General features: G+C 42.9%; 1 protein-coding gene across 6 annotated transcripts in view; it reads right to left on the reverse strand.

Moving 5' to 3' along the window:
* Window positions 1-17,024, reverse strand: part of LOC101476662 (ryanodine receptor 3) — a 109,432-nt gene that overhangs the window by 20,944 nt on the left and 71,464 nt on the right. For 3 of the 6 annotated variants that reach the window (XM_024806245.2, XM_076877885.1, XM_024806246.2), the window contains exons 43-72: window positions 16,684-16,787; window positions 16,382-16,517; window positions 15,974-16,160; window positions 15,723-15,831; window positions 15,513-15,633; window positions 14,866-15,035; window positions 14,326-14,546; window positions 14,061-14,151; window positions 13,239-13,379; window positions 12,593-12,756; window positions 12,383-12,461; window positions 11,689-11,778; window positions 11,429-11,575; window positions 10,060-10,122; window positions 9,826-9,901; window positions 9,423-9,546; window positions 9,171-9,286; window positions 9,002-9,069; window positions 8,785-8,906; window positions 8,559-8,608; window positions 7,530-7,590; window positions 5,954-6,192; window positions 4,906-4,987; window positions 4,685-4,815; window positions 4,024-4,347; window positions 3,578-3,818; window positions 3,399-3,486; window positions 1,747-1,839; window positions 1,038-1,052; window positions 104-274 (exon numbers count right to left, since the gene is read on the reverse strand). In XM_024806245.2, the coding sequence (XP_024662013.1) occupies window positions 104-274; window positions 1,038-1,052; window positions 1,747-1,839; window positions 3,399-3,486; window positions 3,578-3,818; window positions 4,024-4,347; window positions 4,685-4,815; window positions 4,906-4,987; window positions 5,954-6,192; window positions 7,530-7,590; window positions 8,559-8,608; window positions 8,785-8,906; window positions 9,002-9,069; window positions 9,171-9,286; window positions 9,423-9,546; window positions 9,826-9,901; window positions 10,060-10,122; window positions 11,429-11,575; window positions 11,689-11,778; window positions 12,383-12,461; window positions 12,593-12,756; window positions 13,239-13,379; window positions 14,061-14,151; window positions 14,326-14,546; window positions 14,866-15,035; window positions 15,513-15,633; window positions 15,723-15,831; window positions 15,974-16,160; window positions 16,382-16,517; window positions 16,684-16,787 (3,824 nt within the window). The remainder of the gene's footprint in view (window positions 1-103; window positions 275-1,037; window positions 1,053-1,746; window positions 1,840-3,398; window positions 3,487-3,577; window positions 3,819-4,023; window positions 4,348-4,684; window positions 4,816-4,905; window positions 4,988-5,953; window positions 6,193-7,529; window positions 7,591-8,558; window positions 8,609-8,784; window positions 8,907-9,001; window positions 9,070-9,170; window positions 9,287-9,422; window positions 9,547-9,825; window positions 9,902-10,059; window positions 10,123-11,428; window positions 11,576-11,688; window positions 11,779-12,382; window positions 12,462-12,592; window positions 12,757-13,238; window positions 13,380-14,060; window positions 14,152-14,325; window positions 14,547-14,865; window positions 15,036-15,512; window positions 15,634-15,722; window positions 15,832-15,973; window positions 16,161-16,381; window positions 16,518-16,683; window positions 16,788-17,024) is intronic. The other 3 variants (XM_076877886.1, XM_024806247.2, XM_076877887.1) reach the window with 2 other exon arrangements.

Consider the following 17,024-nt stretch of genomic DNA (forward strand, 5'->3'; position numbering starts at 1 on the left):
AGCTCAAAAAAGTTAGCAGGGGTCATGTTAACAATAAGAATCTACTGTGAAAGTGTGTAAATCGTGTCCAATTATATACAGTATGTGACAGACGGTTTCTCACCATGAGGTAGCGTGTCTTAGCCAGAGAGATGAGCTCCTGATCTCCCGGGGTGCACATGTTAAGACCGATAGGCAGCATCTTCTTCAGGGCGGCTACAATCAGTGAGGTTTGGATGGAGTAGAACTCACCTCGCCGCTTCTTGTGCTTCCTCTCCTGATCTTGTCCCCCAGACTGTGAATTCACAGTGTTAATCTTAGACCACACACACTAGAAAATAAAAGCCAACAGCTCTCCGCATTTAATATGTTTAGTCTTTAAAAGGTGGAGCACACTATTTTCTTTTTGCTGAGACTAATGCTACACCCAAAACAATTCCCCTCTACATTTACACTGATACCTTAACAGTATTTTGTGCCACAGTGGGAGCATTCACACTGTGCTTGAGCAAAAGCCAGAGGCGACTGAAGCGTTTACTTTTTCAGCCTTGGCAAAAATCTGTGACTGGACTAAATCATGGGTGCTACTGAAGCATTAAGAATGGAGTCTCACACCTCAGTTGAAAAGCAGGCTGAGCCAAACTGGAGATGCTGGCTCTGAGAGAACGCTAATCTCCATACTAACATAGATATATAGTCTGACACGCACACGCACAGTGTTATCACACATCGACAAAAATATAAATAGTATGGGCTAAACACACCGGAGGATCACAATCCATCAACAGCAAACACACCACAAGACTTTCTACACACGGGCTGGGCTTCATTACTCTAGATGAGACACGTTTCACCCACACGGCAATGAGGAATGACCAAAGTGTCCACGTCAAACGAGGTGATGAATGGAGGCCACAAATAATTGGGTGACATAATGTATAACTGCACTGCAGACTATATAGCACAGGGGCTCAAGCTATTGGCTTTTCTGCTTGGCGACTAGAGCATGTAAGCCAATAAGCTGGCAGGTAAACAGCTCATGCACTGCATCACTCTACCTTTTCCTTAAAGGACTGTTTGAGACAGAGAGAGAGACAGAGAGGGAAAGACAGATAGAAGAAAAAGGACGAGAGGGCAATTAATGGAAGCGCACGGTCGTCGCGTGGACGTGCACTGCAATGAAAACCATTTGTTTGCCTTTAAACATCTAAAGCAGGCAGACAAGAAATAAAACGCGCTAACCCCTGTAATGCTTACAGGGCCTGAAAATATGAAGAAATATTTGTTTAGTGAGGGATGAATGTTAGTTTCCTCAAGTTATTGCAACAAGCAAGTACATTCATACACATGTGCCTAACACACACACACACACACACACACACACACACACACACACACACACACACACACACACACACACACACACACACACACACACACACACACACACACACACACACACACACGTCCATTTTAACATTCAGTTCTATTCAACTTCAATCAGTTTTTGTTATATGGCACCAAATCACAACAACAGTCCCCCCAACAATCAGATCCTTGGCACTTGGCGAGGGTGGGGAGGAAAAACTCCCTTTTAACAGGAAGAAACCTACTTACGTCTGCTCTTTTTTACCTGCGTCTCTGAAACACAGACATAATATTTTTTCCTCCGCGCCGTGATTGGTGAACGCACCGATGAGTAGTAACAGAGCGTTAATCGACTGAACTGTCAATTCAAGAACAAGTGGATAGTTTATTGAAACCTACCTTGGACATCTTGGTTTTATTATCTCCAGTCAAGAATGAAAGGTTGTTGATTTCATTCTGGACCACAAAGTTTTGTTCTTCTCTTTTGAAATTCTGAGTGAAAAAAAAAGATTATAAATATGTATTATTGGTCATAGAGATTCTCTGACCTTTCTTAATATAATTCAATTCAATTTTATTTCTATAGCACTAAACCACAACAACAATCTGTCACGATCCTGGATCTTATGACCCAGTGTTTTGAGTTTTAGTTCATTTTGATGTTTATAGTGTATGTTTAAGCTTATTAGGTTTCCTATGTTCATTTGCTTATTAGCTCCCCCTTGTGTTTTCAACCCCTGTGAAGTCTCCCTTGCCCTTCATGTGTTTCAGGGCTGCCCAATCCCAGTCCTCGAGAGCTACCGTCCTGCAGCTTTTAGATGCATCCCTACTCCAACACAGCTGAATCAAATGGTTTGATTACCTCTTCAGCATGCCATCGTGTTTGGCAAAGGCCTGATAACAAGCCATTCATTTGATTCAGTTGTGTTGGAGTAGGGATGCATCTAAAAGCTGCAGGACGGTAGCTCTCGAGGACCGGGATTGGGCAGCCCTGATGTGTTTCATGTCTGTTGTCTTATGTTGTCATGTCTGCCTCTCATGTTTCCTGTTTTATTTTGAAGAAATTTCGTGTTTTTTTATATTATGGATTATGTTTTGAGTCCTTTGTTGTACTGTTTCTTGTTTCCCTAGATTTCAGTTATGCTTATCATAGGTTTAGTTCTTTGGCTTTGTAATATGGCTTCCTTGTGTTCAATGTTGTGTCTACTGTGACCTCTTTGTACCATGTTTCTGGTCCCTATAGTCTGTCTTCTCAGTTGCTGTTAAGTTTGCATGTTTAGAGTTCAGTCAGTGTGTTTCCTGTTTTACTTTGAAGGTCCATGTCTCATGTGAGTGTTTCTAGTTTTGCTTCCCTTGTCTCGTCCAGCCTGATTACTCCCAGCTGTGCTCCCCTTCTGTGTCTCATTCCCTCGTTATCCCTCTGTGTATTTAGGCTCTGTGTTTCTCTTTGTCAGTGTCGTAGTCTCCCTCATGCTGTGTGTGAGTCTCCTGCTATACTTTATGGTTAGCTTTCCCAGTTTAGTTTTGTATTGCCTGTGTTCTATTTTTCCAGCAATTAAAGCTGTGCTTTTGAGTTCTAGTTCTGTCCCCGTGAGTTTGTGTTTGGGTCCTCTCCTGCCTGCCACACAGCTGAAACATGACACAATCTCCTCAAGGTGCTTTAAACTGTAAGGTAAAGACCCTAAATAATAGTGATAAAAACCCAACAGCTTGCTGCTTCTGATGTTTTATTTTGAAAATTCTTTTCTTAAATATTTGTACCTGCTTGGTATTTTTTCTAATTTGTATTTCAGGTGAACTGGTGTTCATAATTTCTCTGAGGGGTCCTCCCCATAGGGTTTAATAAAGTTCTATTCTATTCAATGAGACGACCTACTATGAGCAAGCACTTTGGCAACAGTAGGAAGGAAAAACTCCCTTTTAACAGGAAGAAACCTCGAACAGAACCAGCTCAGAGAGGGGCGGGGCCATCTGCCATGAACGGTTGGGGGTGAGGGGTGGGAGACGGGACAAAAGACACGATATAACATGTAATAAATCAGAACATTTACATGTGACTTGCACCAAAGGATAAATATCTCTGCGACCATCCTGAAGAGGTCGTTGGAGTCTGAATCTGGTTCTTTCAGCCACCTTGACCTGCAGTGGCACAGACAGATGATTACACTTTAAACCAACTTTAAAATGCATCTTTAAAATAACCCCACGAGTTACTGCTCAGCAAGCTGACCTGTTGTTGTCCACATAACGAATGAGCATAGGGTAAAACGCGTACAGGTCCCTGCAGAGTACAGCAAACTCGTCCAGGATGAGCAGCTCGGCCTCCTGAGTGTCTCCTTTACAGTCGGCCTTGAGGAGCTCTTCCTCAGCCACCACTTTCACTGTCTTCTTCTTTAGTTTCTCCAGCGTGGGCAGGAAGTGGCTCTTCAGCAGGTCTGCACGGGCCTTGCTGATGATGGGCTGTACGTACACTGAACGGTGAAAGGCAGAAAAAAATTTATATTTGATTTTTTAATGTAAGCTTTGTAGATATAATGTTTACCACGATTAAATTCAAATTTAGCATGCAAACATCTGCATAGCTAAAAATTATGGTAAATATATTTCCCCGTTTTCTTAATCATTCCTCATGACTCAGTCATTTAGTGTTTAGTGGCAGCATTCACAGATCCACACCTGCAATTCTCTTCATCCACGAGGCCTCATCGATGCCCAGGTTGTTGTTGAGGATCTTGAGGATGTTGCCGAGAATCAGACTGAGGTGCTCCGAGGTGACTGTGGTACAGCAGATGCTTCCTCCGCTGGCCGGCTGGTTTTCAGGACCCCTTTCCCACCAGTAGGACAGATAGTTACACAGCATGGGCAGCACCACCTCAATCACATGGGGCATCTCTGTGTACCGCGCTCCAGACTCTGCCATGTCATTGATGTCCTTCATGAGGCGGTCCAGCCGTGGCATGCCAGGACACATTTCTTCCACTGAGTCTTGTATTCCTAGAGCTAAAACACAACAGGGGCTGATATTTGAAGATTTAATTCACACCAGCACATTTAGGATTTCTTCTTTCGAACATCAGTAATGAACACCCCACAACATCATCACTATCCATCTGCTGGGCATCATTCATATCAATAAGATGCTTGTTAGACAATAAGAGAAGATGACATAAAAAGAGACAAATAAGGGGTATTTGCAATTTTATAAAATCTTGTGTCGCATGATTGTGATAATTAAGGCGATTCATAAATCCTAATGTTTGAGAGCAAAAAGAGGTCATGATGATAAATGCTTGAATTTAGAATCTCTTTTATTTTGAAATAATTACATATGACTCACTGGCTCGTTCTCTGGCGCTCTTCGTATTAAAAACTGAGCAGGGGTTGTACGGGTTGAGCTGCGGCTCTAGGAAGGCAACAGGCAAGGCGCCGGCCAGAGTTGCCAGACACTGACCGAGAGCTGGCAGCTGTCTGAGGGACGCAAAGAGAGTTTAATTAAAGGTCAGCATGTTTCTTTATTGGAGCTTTTATCAGTGAATACAACATTTAACCTTAGGATACCTTTCTACGTAGATGTTTTTCCCAGTGCCCAGAGCATAGAGGCTGGTCAGGATTCGATAGCAGGACACTTGGACGTCATCCACTAGGAAAATAGAACGATTAGAATTCAGCTGGAGGAAGTAAATTTGACATCTGTAAATGAATTTGGATTATCTCACGTCTACGTTTTGCGTGTTCCTGTTCAGTTTCGTGTTCATTTCCCATGTCATCGTTTTCATAGTTAGCTTAACTTTTCCCAGTTTAGGTTTTAGTTTAGTCCCGCCCTTGTTTTGCTTTGCTGTGTGTTTTCTATTTTTGGTTTTCAGCCTAATAAACAACTCGCTTTTCAGTACTCTTCATTTCCTGTTCTCCCAAGTCTGCTTTTGGGTCCACACTGCAAACACACCGGCCGTGACAACACCAAGACATGCCAAGTTTTCAGCAATTAGATCTTTGGTGCAAAAAATACAATTTTATGTCTACAAAACTGTGTCTGTTTCTGCATTTTTTGTAGAGTCAGCTAAAAGAAATGCGAAGAAAATGTGTGTGGTAACAAAGTGCCTAAAGATTTGAAATTGGTAAACATTCCTGCAAATGGCCAAGTATAAAGACTGGAGTGATAATAGTGGAAAAACAGCATCCAAAGGAAAACTTTGAATAATCTTCAGAAATACTGAAACTATCAAGACAACAAAAAATTCTAAGAATGTCCGACTCCTTAAAAGCAAAATATATAGAAATGTGAGGTGACTTTTGCATAGTACTATATGTTACAAATACTCGCTCCAAGGTTATACACAGCCCGGTTCACATGACTGAGCATGTCTCTGGAGCAGAATGAGTGAAATGTGACCTGAGGTACTAACCAGAGTCAGAGCAAAAAGTACTTCATTACATAAAATTTAAAGTGAAGCTAAACTGATATGATATTCTAATGGACTGTGAAAAACCTCTACAAAGATAAAATCATGAATTACAATAAACTTAACACTGACATTTGACTATTTTTTCCTTCCTTTGCAACCTCTCAAACAACACGTTTGATCATTCCTTTGCTGTCAGGACTCACGGAGCAGGTCGACTCCAAAGTGGTGTTGAGTGATGTGTTCAAACAGAGCAGTTAGGATGGGAAGCAGAGCTACGGTGGTGTAGTTGATATTCTGCGACACTCCTTTCATCTGCGAGCGGGAGTGGGTGAACTTCCCCAGCTTCAGGTTCTCGAACGTTTTCTCCAGATCCTCTGCGCCGTTCTCGAAGAACGTCCTCAGCCCCACCCTCACCTGCTCGGAGCCCGACTTCATCACTGTCCTGTTAGGGTGAACGAGAGCGTGATGAACAACTGAAACCGAATGAGGAGAAACACAAGGGGGGACAGATTGGCATGCAAAGGACGACGTTGTTTACCCACGGTGGAGCGCGCTCACAAACGCAATTATTCCACTCTCAGAGCACGTGAAGGCTTTAGTCATGAAATATGAGGTGTGAGTATCGACCCGACTGCCCTCGCACTCAAACATGAATGATTTATTTAATAAACTAAGGAGAATATTTAAGTCCAAGGTGAGCATGCCTGTTATAGACCTAAGAAAAACGGCACAGCACTCGGTGCATTAAGATGATTAGTGTGTCTGTTTTGAGCATTTCACAGTTCGTAACATTGGCAAATGAATTGCCTATTGTTAAGCTTTAACGTATCCCAGAAGGAAGGAGAAATGAAAGACAGAGTCTGTGGGCATCTTCTGCACAAACAGGGCGCAATAACATGTTGCAAATTTAGCCTCATTATGTGTACGCTGCATTAGGAAACAGTGCACTGCCTCTAAAGAACACTGTGAGCCTTGGGCAACATGTGCTGCATGAAATTTGTGTTGCTTATTTAAATGGCAAAGGAGGCTCTTTGTTAATGCCAGTGCCTCCCATAAGACTCCCGAATTAAAACTGTTTAAAAGACAAATATACGCCTCTCGAGGGCTCAGCAGAGGTTAGATTTGCTTTTCAGTGCCTCTCAAACCAATTATTGTTTAAGCACAACTGAGATAACATTTAAAATCTTCAGTTTTTCAGAGTTTAACAGGCAAATATTTACAAAAAATATCATGATGAAACCTTCCTGTGTCGATTATTCAGAGCGAGAGATTTATGTATTTATTTTTGTGTTTGCAAATTGGCTTTTTTTGTATCCAAATGTGCTCTAATCTGAATGCATTCCAGGATGTGAATATTCAGTGAAGCTGGGTTCAAAAACGTTTTGGGGATGTTGTTTTTACATTTGGGAATCTACTTTTCCAGAAATAAAATGTTCTAGCCAGGAGCCAGGAAAAAAGAGAAAATATCTTTGTCTTTGGGAATAAAATGCTCTACATATCAGGCTTTTAATTAAATAAGGTTTGGAGTATGAGGAAGAAAACATATCAAATCATAACTTTTAAGACATTACTATTGGAAACATGTGCTTAACATGGTCATTATTGTTGTTTTATGTGTCTTATAGTCAAAATGAAATGATGTATTTTGGTATTTCCCACTAGTCTTAAAAGTGCAAGTTATGGTACAAAAAGTGACTAACAAATGAAAAAACATAAACTTGGAAATGGCTAAATTGATCTCCTTTAATTTTTAAAGTTAGCACCAAAATTTGCACCAACCTGGTATCGAGTGTGTGTGCCAGGATATGCAGACAGCTGACCATGGTGGTGGAGTCACTCCCTACGAAACACCAAGAACACATAAGCCATCATCATGATGTGGATACACGCTCGTTTCTTTCTTGTCTTAGAATGATTCATTCGTCTGTATTGAGCCTCTCAGATTAACACAACATTCAAGAAGCCCCCTTAGCTGGATGTGCAGTCAAAACAATTTCCATTTGATTCATGTGACAGCAATACAGACTCAAAGCTACTGAATATTGTCTGATTTTGCTTCTTTTAGCTTGTTAAAATGTATCCAGATTCACTTATAGGATAGTAACAAGTATAGCACAGGAGACATTTATCTGATCACTGCACTAGAAGTAGCAAGACACTGGCTGTTGTCCCCAGAGGACAATTTGTCAGATGACAGCTCAGTTTCCAGACTATATCCATTTATAAAATGAATATAATGTTTAACATAAAGAATTTTTAAGAGGATGAAAATATAAATATAACTAAACATCAAAGACTTAGAATATGCATAATTACTTATAGAGTTCCAACATAGTGAAATAAAGACTCGCTTTACTCCCAGCAGCCAATTAGATTTTCTTGCATTTCAAATCCATGTGCCATGTCTGATGCATGGCGCCAGGCAGAGAGTCTGGCACCAGCAGCTGCTGAAACAGCTCCTCTTCTTGCATATGTTATGGAATTATAGTAACTTTGGGTCAGCACATAAACTAAGTTAGCGACATAGCTACAAAAAAAAGATGCTAGGCAAAGTCAGGCTGGCTGCTTCTAATATTTATATTGAGCTAAAGTGGTGTCATATTTCATGTTTATAAGTAAAGCATTCAGGTTCTCATGCTACAGTAGCTTTGGGCAAGAACTCTTCCCTTAAGGCCTGACTCTTTCTCTCACATCTGTGTTTACATTTTTAAGCTGAAAATGTTCAAGGTGATGTTAACAAAGCTCATAAGGCAGCACATACACACATACACACACACACACCTGACCAGATACTAGTCGTCGGCTTACCAAAGAGTGAAATCCTATGTCTGACAAGAGCTGCCAGTTTACAAAAGAGGCTGGAGGCATGAGGAATTAAAGAAATAGCAATGAAATCAGAAAATCAGGGTTAGTAAATGAACAGAGGAGTAGTAATTCAAGTTAAGAGTTCAATTTAATTTCAAGCAGAATATGGCAACAAGAAATAATCATGCAACATGCTGCACTGTTGAATGTACATCAACTAAATGGGTACCTGGTGACCATTTCTTTCTCCTTGTTGGAGGCATAGCCACTGCTGCTTAGATTCTTATTAGGGGAGGACAGGAAGTAGAGAGAGTGGTTCTTAAAGTACTGGTCAATGAGAGGGAGGAGCACCTGAAGGGCAACAAAGACGATGAGAAGCCAGGTCAGGTTAATCGCATCATGTTTGAACGAGCTCTCCACATGCAGTATTTGTGCCGCTTTCTTACTTTGGCAAAAAACTTGATTTCTTGCTCATGAGGTGACCTGTCTGTCTTGCCGCTGACAGCCATGGCTTCTGGATTGAGAATATTTATTTAAAAAGAAGCTTATTTGATGTAATTGAAGTCTGCTTTAGTCATATCTTGTGTATTATTATTAGTATTATTTTTGTCATACCTAAGTGGGTAATGAATTCCTGGGCTGAGTCAACATATTTGAGCAGCTTCTTGAGGAATTTGTAGGCAAACCTTTTCTCCATGGAGGAGGAATCCTGCTCCAAGTCCTTCAGACCTCTGCAACATAAGAAGATGTCTATAAATGAAATGTTGGTAAAACCTTGGTGATGGATTCCACGGCTAGTTATAAATTCATTCAAACTTTCTGCAAAACCTTAACTCAACATCAGAGAGAGCTTCTGTTTGTATTGACCTTGTGATGCTATATCCATTGATTAGCAGGAAGCGAAAAAGGTCCTGAGCCTTCTCTCGATCGCGGGCCTTCTCCTTGGCCGTCAGCGTGTCGTAGGGCACCAACAGAGGATGTGTTCCCCCTCCTGAAACCACAAGCAGCTTATTGTTCAGACACGATTAGCCACATCTCTCTCCGCTGAGCGTCTCCGTGAAGGCAGATGGCGAACCGGAGAGCACCACTCGGCTGAATCGAGTTAGTCAAGACCAGCGAGGCAGACACGTGCATATGCTCCCAAACACATTTAAACGCAACAACCAGCACTTTACTTCCACCCACCCAACACACACACATACTCTTCCTGTCTGCTTTTCATGCGTCTCTAAGCAGTACGCATTTCTGTTCGGCTTCATTAGCAAATCACCTCGACTTCCAAGGTCACTTTTCTTCTTCTTGGCCCAGATGTTATGGTAATTTTCAGCCACCACCTCCACCATCCCCTTGAAAACAAGACAAAATTGAAGTGAGATGCACATCCCGCCCACATTACTCATTTGCATGCAGGAAGGATTGCTTTTGATCTCGCATTCAGATTGAGGCGTCCTTTGATACATGAAAAAGGGAAGAAGTGCAACAAATCAAACGCGGGGTCACTCACTTGCAGCTCTCTGGATAGAACCACGTTGCTTGTGTCTATTGGGCTCGGATTGAAGCCGTTAGCCTGAAAACACATGTAAGTTTGCGGTGAGAGTCTGAGCTTGATTGTGCTGTTATCTGTAAATCGAACGTTGGATAACAGAAGACTTAATAGCCTGTGTTTAAGGATTATTTTGTGTATTTGGGCTTATTGAAGGAGGTGATTAGTAACATTAGTACTGTGCTGTTGGTGGTCCTGTACGAAAACTAGAAAATGTAAAGTAAATACAGCTAACATTGCTAAGTTTATTTACAAGTAATGATTCGATAAAAAAAAAAAAAGATCACGCTTCTGAAATGTAAATAAATTCTTGTTTAGAATTCATACAAGGTAACAGTATAATTAACTGATTTTAACCTATAAAGCTAAAAAACAGCACAGTAACACTACCAGGTAGAAGTTCAGCATTCAAAGTTCTGTTAGGATCGCAGGGATTCTGCATTTGTGCCTTTAACCTGCTTAAATGTGCATGTGGCATATATTCATGCGTTAACGATGAATTCATTCACGTTCATCTATGAAATTCTGGACTAAGAGGCCCAAAGCATGCCACGAAAATATCTCCTACAGCAACAGCACCGACCTGAACCGTCCATATAAGATCATGCTGTAGAATCCATGCTTTAAATTATTTATACCATCATCTGAATGAGCAGAAATTGAGACTCATATAATCAGACAACATCTTTCCAATCTTCTGTTCTTCACATTTAGTTAGCTTGGGTGAACTGTAGCCTCTCTTTCCTGTTAGCTGACAGGAGTGGTACCTGGTGCGGTCTTCTGCTGCTGTAACCCATCTTTTTTATGGTTCAACAAGTTCGGACATGCTCTTCTGCATATGTTGCTGTCGTTGTAACGAGTGGTTATTTGAGTCACTGCTGCCTGCCAACTAAAAGCAGTCTGCCAGATTTCTCTAGCATCACAGAGGCCCAGATAACTGCTGCTCACCGGATACTCTGCCTTTTTAGGACCATTCTTTGTAAACCATAGAGATGGTTCCTATCCCAGTAGATGCCAGTAAAATCCCAGTAGATCAGCAGTTTCTGAAATACTCGGACCAGACTGTCTGGCAAGTCACTTAAATCCACTTTGAACTTCAGCAGGTCGTCATGACAATGTGTACAAGCCTAAATTCATTCAGCTAAAAAGTAGCTGTTGAGTGTTTTGACTGTAAGGAATCACATACATCTATACTACTTCTCTGACAATCATAGTCAAGTCAAGCAAGATTTCCTCAACAGGAAAGCAAATTAGCAACTACAGCTGTGCTGGAGACGAGCAATTTTTCACCGTACAATCTTTGGAAACACTTTCCATCCCTGCATCGTACCTGTGAGGCCTGAGATATCTTTCTCATTTTCTCAGTCTCCCTCTGTTGAGACATGCTCTCTCCATCTTTGGTCCTATCGATACTCCACCCCATTGCCAGCATACTCTTCAGGGACTCTCTAATAGGCCATCTGTAAATATCCTTCTCCTGAAGCAGAGAGACAGAAATGGAGAACAAATAAAAAAACCTCATGAGCCTTAAAAGCCCTAATCTCTTTAAAGTTAATATTATTTACAAATATCACATTCTTCATACTGTACCTTCTCTGTCAGGCCTTTGTAGGTCCTCAGCTGAGGATGAGTCTTCGCCTTCTCATCAACACAGTCTCCATATTTCCACCCCAGCAGCACCTGAGGCGCAAGCAGAGAGTGACAGCAAACCTGATTGCCTTCAGAGTCTCCCGAGGACAAGATTTACTATTTGACAGACTGAGTACGAGATTAAGTACACATCATATTTTGCCGTGTCACGGTTGTTGCTGCTCTCAGCTTTTGTTAAAAACTTTAACGAATGAGACAATGCAGGCTAAGCAGCTGGCACAAGAGAGCGCATTAGCTCTCTACTATGGCTCTACCAAAGTTATTGTCAGCATGCCAGAGCAATCCCTCCACTCTAACAAAGAAGGAGGCATCGCCAAGGGGGAAGCATTACTGTGACACAGGAGAAAGAAAAGAAAATATCATGATAACCATCCATCCACTTTTTTCCCACTTATCAGCTTAAGACAGCTGGGCTAGGCTCCACCTACCCCTTCCAGGGACCCTGATTGGATATGCTGATATCATGATGTACAGCACTGACTTAATTTTGTTACTTTTATTCACTTTCATGTAGCTGAAATCCACCTCCACTGATTATCATCCTCCGCAGTGCCCTGCTCTGTTCTCATAACACCAGTGGCCTGCTCTAAAACAGCATCATTTAATAGCCATTTGACTCGGCGAAGGCTCTTACCTTCTCTGCAGACCATTTCTCATGGGTATGCTCGGCGTACTTGTTGGCAAAATGCTCAAGTTTCTCTGGAAGAGCGATGCTAGAATAAAAAGCTGACAGTTAGTCGCAAGTATGTGCAAAATGCATGTTAATGAAATTACGCAGAGTGTGTGGCTGCATTTTTTTGTGTGCATTGGTTTCTAATTGGTGTCTGGCTTCAGAATGGCTTACTTAGCCGTATTGATTGGTTTGGGGTCAAAGTTGCCCTGAGCATCCACAGAAACAGGCTTTTCCACAGTGGTACTAATGGAGGCATCCACATAGTCTGGCGGCAAAGCTCCAGCTATGGCACTGAGACAAGGCATGGCCATCTTGAACAGCTCGGGGTCGTACTTCTGCATGAGGAAAGAAGGAAAGCAACAGGAATAAATGTGAAATTGCATCTCCTCCTATAGAGCTCTGCAAATAAAAATGTTACTTAACAAATGCAAGTAATGTCTTCCACTGCTAATTTAAGCTGAACTTGAATAAAGTCGTATAGCCACTCCAGTCTTAAAGAAAGAGCAAGAGGCAAGCGGAAGAAACGTTAATGAAGAATTATTCTTAAAAGCTGAGGGACCGGCGTGCTCGGGGCTTTGGATCAATGACGGCTGTCCAGATATTGATGTTTTCAGACCGGCGCTTTGCAAAGCCTCCTTTCGTGAGTGGGCATTTAGAGAGATGTGCTGAGTCCAGCCATCTGCATTGCTAATAGACCTAAACCTATTTATACCCAAGCAGTGCCTCGAATACATACATGTTAATCAAGACTGCATGAATTATGGGATTTTTATTGAACGGTTTATCGTGTTTTTAGAGCATTTGGACTTTCCCTCACCCTCTGAGACAAAGAGTCAAACACTCCCCAGAAGATCTTCTTGGTAAGCAGTAGTTCATCTTCAGAGGCTGTTCCAAAGCTGCCCCAGCCTGAAGGGAGGCAGTAGTACTTCCAGTTTTGCTCGTAGTGGTTGGTTAGCAGCTAGAGGGCACAGGAAAGACACACATGCTTAGCGAGTTCAAAGACAGGTAATAAGCATGCACACTGCCACACATGGCACCGCACAGGGGAATCACTTCTTCCAAAATCAGCACAACTTAAAGTAAGAAACACTTTTGTGGGCCAGCCGCAATCTATTACATCTCCAGGATTTCTTTGCTGTGGCCTGAGAGACAGAGTCGAGACGTAGAGCCAACAAGCCCGTAATGACAGTCCACTACTTCACCCCCTTGTTTTGTTTTTTCCCCTCCTATAGCTCCCCACTTTGATTAACACTTCTTACAGGTGCGTTACAGCTGTGGCACCTTGGGAGGGTTTATGTGAGCGTGAAAGAGAGTGAGAGGGGCGAATGCAAGCACCATTACATTGATTAGAGTTAGTGGAAATGAGCTGTTGGTAGCTCCCCACCAAGCTGAAAATCTAATGAACGTATGAGAGCAAAGCGGGACCATGCAGCGACCACATGGACCACACAAAAAGAGCATGTAGAAACGAAAGGGAGAACTTAAAATAAAGGAGAAGACGGCGATTAAGAAGTAATTAATAATTAGGACGACGGGAAGCAGCGAAAACAAAAACACGAGGGCAGGGCGACAGAGGATCTGAAATAAAGGATGACGGAGGAATTTAAATGAATGAAAGAGCGAAGAAACTGTTGCCCACCCTTAGAGGCATCTTGCAGTAATCAGTCAACAAGGGCACATCAAAGACGAGGCGGCGCAGGAGCTGCTGCAGCATGGAGGGACGAAGGTGCCTGCGGGACAGGGCGGGAGAGAGATAAGAGCTCTGCTGCACTCGGGCTGCCTTTAAACATCTTCAGACTTTGACCAATTTTGCGCGTCACACTGACTCAAAAAGATGGTTAAGATAAGTTGTTAGTCTTTACTACTTCTGGAAAAGTGGTTTTTTTAACTCTTTCGCTTCTTACTTGCAAACAGACAGCAAACACTCCTCTATCGCATCTCTCTGCGCCTTGGTCAGCGATCGGCCTTTGGACAGGCGGTAGATGGTGTGCAGGGTGGAGTCTATGAGGGTGGCGTAGTGCTCGGTGCCAGCGAAGAGAGGGGCGCAGCGGGTGAGGAGGGGCAGCATGGCTGAACCGATGTAGCGGTTCATAGCCAGGGCTGTCTCGGTGGTACACAGACCCTCCTGTAGGGGGAAAAGGTCACACAACATGTCAAAACTCAGATATACAGTGATTAAAACTTTAAGGAGGCAATTTGAAAGAAGCAACATATGGATGTGTTCCAGCTATTTGTTGTAATCTATAAGCGTACTGTTGATTAATAAGAATAAAGAGCAATGACATTAATCAAACAAATTTAAAGCAGAGCTTTGGCTTAATGAGCTGCTTCTTATTGCTATAAAACAGAGCCTGATATTATCGATCCAGAAACTCCTTGAAGTTCGTGTTACGGTGGCTGGCTACTCATTACTTTTCTCCTACGCTGCTATCAGCTGCGCCTACCGTGTCCAGAGAAGTAGCAGCCCTCAGGTCAGGGAGGAAGCCAACTTCAAGCAGGTGAAGCAGAAAGCTCTGGGCTTCCACGCCATACACTCTGTCTAAAAACAGCACCATGGGGGCCTTGTGGTCCGGACAGAAGCTCGCCGACATGTCCGGCTCTGTCACTGACCCATCTAGGAGTTTGAAGCAGACATAACAAAGAGGAGTTTTGTGATCCACGCAAGCGTGAAGCAGTGAAATACCCAGGGAACAGCATGCACTTCATAATGGAAAGTCTTTTCTAATTAGGAGAGCCATGCGTATTCATTAGGCCGCACGCACGCAGCAGTTTTTCTGGACCCTTGACTCGTTGTCTTGGTTCTTGGCCTGCTGACAAAGCTTGTGTGGCAATGCTCACAGCAGCAAATTTAAGAGGCGAGTCTTGCCATGCTTAAGCAGATCAATCAATAGAGCAAGACAGCCCGCTATAGAAATGATCTGGCTCACTCAGAGCCACGGCAGCATGCGGTAAAGCATCGCGCTGATTAAAAAGGCATGAGCAGTGAAATCGATAACTTTCCGCCTTGCACTGAACGTGCATAGTTTGGGAATCGCTGTGTGTGACATGCTGTAACATGCACATGCTCACACGTCACGTTGTTAGCCAGTACCTTTGTTAGTAATGGGCATTTTGAGCGGTATGCTAATGATTCCCACGAGGTCCTCAGTAGGCACCAGAGAGCGCAGGATAGCACGAATGCGCAGAGCTTCGCCTTTCCCTTTGTTGATGAGCTTTAGGCGGGAAAAGCAAGTGAATCAGAGGAAAATACAACAAAGCAATTCCATGAAAAACAACCTGTGACACTTTCTAAGAAACTTACATGCATCTCAGGGGCACAACGTCCTAACAGGTCGATGAGAGCAGAGTAGAACGACATGATGGCATTGCCCATGTGGACCACCTCCTCTTCATCGTCACCATCACCAGACCTAACAGTGGGAAAAGAGCAGAAACATTTTTAAGGGCATTGAAGCAAAGACACAAATCAACAGGGGCTGGTTAAAGCAGTTAATCTGAAGGCTAAGGCCTTGGCATTGATTTTACAAGATTTGCTTGATTTTTATGGCTTACACATCAGAGCTAACTCCCTGGACGGAGCCTGGGAGGTCCAAAGCGGGCGTCTCAGAGATCTTAATAGCTTCCTTCATGGCAGCCAGGAGACCGTTCCCTCCCTCTCCTCTCAGAGCAGGTCCGAAACACTCCGGACGACGGATCAGCAGCTTCACCACAACGCTCGAGTTCTCCTCCACACTCTCGCCTGCAACACGAACATATATGGATACGTGCAAGAATAGAGATGCTCGCCATTCAGCATGAGTAGACAACATCTGAGTAGACTTCGCCTTAAGCAAGTGACGGCAGTTCTTTTGAATCTCTGCTACGTTTCTCTGTGCGTTTAAAGAGAGGAGCGGCACAAGAATAAACAGACAGAACAAGTGAGAGATGAAATCAGGGAGAAACCAATAAATGCAGACATACCGTTCACAAAGACAGCAAACCGCAAGAAGGACAGATAGCGCTCTCCCTCAATGGGGTTCCAGCCAATGTCTGGATAACCTTTAGCCAGAAGCATTGGACAACTCTGAAGACCACAGCCAGCCAAGTAGGTGACCACCTAAAGATACATTACACACATCATGTAGCTCAAATAATCTGTGCATTCCCTCCCTGGTGGTCTTACCGTAGGTATCTCTTTCTTAATATGCATGTATAGGTCCTCAAGTCCAAACTGTCTTTCTCTCTGAATCAAGCAGGAAGACTACACAGTGACTTAAACTCACCTTGTCCAGGTCAGGTTCTTCAAGTGCCAGAGCCAGCCCGTTATTGTCCATCACTGAGGAAGCAGCCACATCTAGCGGAGTGGAGCCCCTCATAGCTGGCGAAGCTGCAACACAATCCACCCACACAGGCTCAGATAGTTAGTGTCATTTTTGTTGTGTCTTACTGTTCAGACAGCTACCCTGTGCCCACGTGTGCTTTTCAAAATAATGTGTAAACAGCAGGGGGTGCTATTTCCACTTTTTAAAATGTAACAGGAAGCTAACCTGCCTTAGTTTTAGGGTTCTTACCAGTTTGCACTGAACAATTCAGTCATACTAGGACATAACATAGCACTGTACAT

Source organism: Maylandia zebra, linkage group LG19 (assembly GCF_041146795.1).
Source record: "Maylandia zebra isolate NMK-2024a linkage group LG19, Mzebra_GT3a, whole genome shotgun sequence".
In the NCBI taxonomy this organism is placed as follows: domain Eukaryota; kingdom Metazoa; phylum Chordata; class Actinopteri; order Cichliformes; family Cichlidae; genus Maylandia; species Maylandia zebra.